The sequence below is a fragment of the Brassica oleracea genome, chromosome C7, assembly GCF_000695525.1.
Source record: "Brassica oleracea var. oleracea cultivar TO1000 chromosome C7, BOL, whole genome shotgun sequence".
NCBI classification, from domain to species: domain Eukaryota; kingdom Viridiplantae; phylum Streptophyta; class Magnoliopsida; order Brassicales; family Brassicaceae; genus Brassica; species Brassica oleracea.
In genome coordinates this window covers 39,093,165-39,096,267 of record NC_027754.1, presented here as the reverse complement: position 1 = coordinate 39,096,267, position 3,103 = coordinate 39,093,165, and the positions used below count along the sequence as shown (strand labels likewise).

The following is a 3,103-nucleotide window of genomic DNA, read 5'->3' as shown; positions in this document are numbered from 1 at the left end:
TATTTTATCTTATAATATCTTTCTTTAGTATCTTTAAAGATGAAAATATACAAAATATTTTAAAAAGAAAAAATACTTTCAAATAGCTTTTTACAATTATTCTTTGTTTATAGAATTTTCAAAAATTAAATTTACTATCAAATATTTTTAAAATATTATAAAAAGAGCCATACAAATATAATTGTAAAAGGCTATGTAATAGTAATTTTTATTTTCTTAACTCCTAAAAAGAATAATAAACTATATTTTTGTAATAATTTTCCTTTTCTAGTGTCCAAAAAAATTTAATAATAATTTTCTTTTTTAAATCTTTTTAAATCCTAATAAAAGAGAATTGTAACATATTTTTGATACATGTCACAATCTTAATAAATTAATTGACACATGTCGCAATCATGTTAATTAGCAACTTTGAAGAACCAAACTTTATATAATAAGATGTGTCTGTATATATAAACTCTCAAAATAAATAATTATCTTAGCCGTGAACATACCTCAAAATACAAATATATCATTCATATAATTTATTAATACACAAGTAATTAAGCTCACTCGTAATATAAAACCTACACACGCACTTCATAAAGATTAATTTTGTAAAGAGAAAACACTTCATAAACATTTCGAGAAAATAACATGATAATATGAAATAAACATAAATTAATTAAATTAAACGGTCATCATTTGCCGAAACTCATGATAATCAAGAACTCCATTACCATCAATATCGTAATAATTTATCATTGCTTCACACTCTCCGTACGTTCTTGATTCCCCTAACTTTGTAAGCATATTTTGCAAACCCTTTGGTGTTATACATCCTGACCCTTTCTCCACCTCAAACATCTCAAACGCCGTCTTCAACTCTCCACCACCTTCACCGTTACCGTCAAGATCTCTTCTTGTCATCAACCCAACGAAATCCTCAAAACCTAAAGACCCATCAGCGTCAGTATCTACTTCGTTTATCGCCTCTTGAGCTGCCTCGTGAGTTATATACTCACCTACAGATCCGAAGTAGTCTCTGAGCTCAAAGGCTGAGATCTTACCGTTGCTGTTCACGTCGAAGTGGCTGAAGACTCGACGGAGCTCGTCATGGGAGTGGTGACTTTTTGTGTTGTTTTTGTCATCAGTGTTGCTTCTTGGAGAGTTTAAGCTTGAAGAAGAATTGGATTTTGGTGATGACCCTCGTCGGTTTTGGAAACTTAGGTTTAGTTTTAGGGCTTTGGTGGAAAACCATTTGAAAGATTTGGAGGAAAGTTTATCTTGGGGAGTTGCCATATTGGTCTTTGATGTTATATATGGTGTGGTGTTACTACTTAGTCTCTAACTCACCTCTATATATAATATGATAAAGCCACCATCTATATATATTTAAAAAAGCATATACATAATTATATATGAGTTTTGTTTGTTGTGGTACCATCGTGTCCGGATTTTAGTTTATTCACATTTTGGTTTTGGACAATCACTCATTATTAAATTATTCTATACTATTTACATATACACACATAATCATAAAAAATACGGAGCTATATGGACATTAGGTTTTAGATCTCTTGGAATTGAAAACTATAAACCGAAAAATAAAATAAAATTGGTGAATTTATCTCAGTGAAAATATCAGTAAGTATATATTGTGAATTGAAGTCGCATTTTGAATTTGACTTTTTTTTTTAAATTAGAAAATGTCATAATCCTAGCTGGTGTGACAGAATCTTGTTATCTTTATATGCTGACTGTAGTGAAAGAAACAAACAAGCAAAAAATAAAATAAAATTTTGATTAAATTTTGAGAAAAATGAAGATGTAAAATTTGAAAAGAAGACGGTATTGATGTCATTTCCCAGAATTTCCAAGGGAACCAAAAAAGAGGTCCATATTTTCTCTCCAAGGGAATTTCGTAGAAGCTGCGTTGAGACTTGCGTGATGGTGTAAACTACAAGATTAAATGATCAGATGTGAAAAAGACAAAACAATGTGAAATTTCATCGCAGCTTCCTCTAGTGTTTATTGATTCAGGTCCATTCCTATAATATCGGCTGACTCTTTTTGTTGCATTACATTTGAAGTAATCAATCATTAGCTTTTAGGTGCACACTTTTATAATTTCGAGATTCACCAACTAAGTTTGATGCCAAAGTAATCGTGCCATTAAACTGCTGCATTCTCATTTTGTGATTTTATTTCAAATTTATGATAACTCAAAAACTATATATGATTCGCACGGAGTGACACAAAACCAGTTTCTGCCTAATCACTACTCTCTCCGTTTCCGGTTTCCGAAAGTAAAATTTTTTAGATTTTTTAGATTTTTTTCTTGTTCCACAAAGATAGATTTTTTATATTGTTAATGTATTTTTTATACTTTTGAGAAACATTAATTAAGAATATTTGAATTGAGTAAATTTTATTGATGGAACGTTGTTGAAAAGTGTATAATAAAGTAAAAAATAAATTAAATTATAAACATTTATTAAATTTTTAATAAGCGTGAATACTCTAGAAAATCTTACTTTCGGAAACAAAAGGAGTATTATTTTATTTCTTTTACAACTTTCACCACAAATTTATCCATGTCTTATTTAATGAATCTTATATATTAAAACAGAAGTCACCACCTTAATTCATGTGTGATTTTTTTTAAAAATGGATCTTCATTAGAAATCAGTTATCATTCATTTATTACTAATAACATGGTTTAATAATATATCACAACTAATATAACCATAACTCCTACAAAACCGGAATGGTAAGCATGACCAATTTTTAATCGGGCTTTTTGCAGAATTGACCTATAACTTAAAGTCAAACACAAAACTAACCTCTTTTTTTTTGAAAATTGGTTTTGCCCTATTCACCTCACAAGTTCATATAATTTACGAAAATCCTATCAATTTTTTTTTCTTTTTTTTTCGAAAATGACATTTTTACTCTCTCACCCTCATCATCTTCAAGTAATTACAAGATTGCCATTGTCATCAATACCACAACCACCATGAACAACCAATTTGAAGCTCTTAATGCTCCCAAAATCGATTTACCCTTCTTCTTTTTCCATTCTTGTGAACTAAACACAACATATCTCTCACTTTCTCTCCAC

General features: G+C 29.5%; 1 protein-coding gene across 3 annotated transcripts; it reads right to left on the bottom strand.

Annotated features, from left to right (window-relative positions):
- Window positions 1-491: 491 nt before the first annotated feature.
- Window positions 492-1,325, bottom strand: LOC106303908 (probable calcium-binding protein CML41). Of its 3 annotated transcripts, none has more exons than XM_013740264.1 (2): window positions 1,005-1,325; window positions 492-932 (listed from the first exon to the last, which is right to left on the bottom strand). In XM_013740264.1, the coding sequence occupies exons 1-2, from the start codon at window positions 1,279-1,281 to the stop codon at window positions 670-672; spliced, it is 540 nt and encodes a 179-aa protein (XP_013595718.1). In that variant the 5' UTR covers window positions 1,282-1,325; the 3' UTR covers window positions 492-669. The 3 variants fall into 3 exon arrangements, with proteins under 3 accessions (XP_013595718.1, XP_013595719.1, XP_013595717.1); XM_013740265.1 differs by having other exon boundaries at window positions 1,050-1,325; XM_013740263.1 differs by having other exon boundaries at window positions 492-1,325.
- Between the last annotated feature and the right edge of the window lie 1,778 nt (window positions 1,326-3,103).

Excerpts from the sequence above, each read along its gene's own strand:
- LOC106303908 (XM_013740263.1), bottom strand. The coding sequence starts at position 1,281 with ATGGCAACTCCCCAAGATAAACTTTCCTCCAAATCTTTCAAATGGTTT.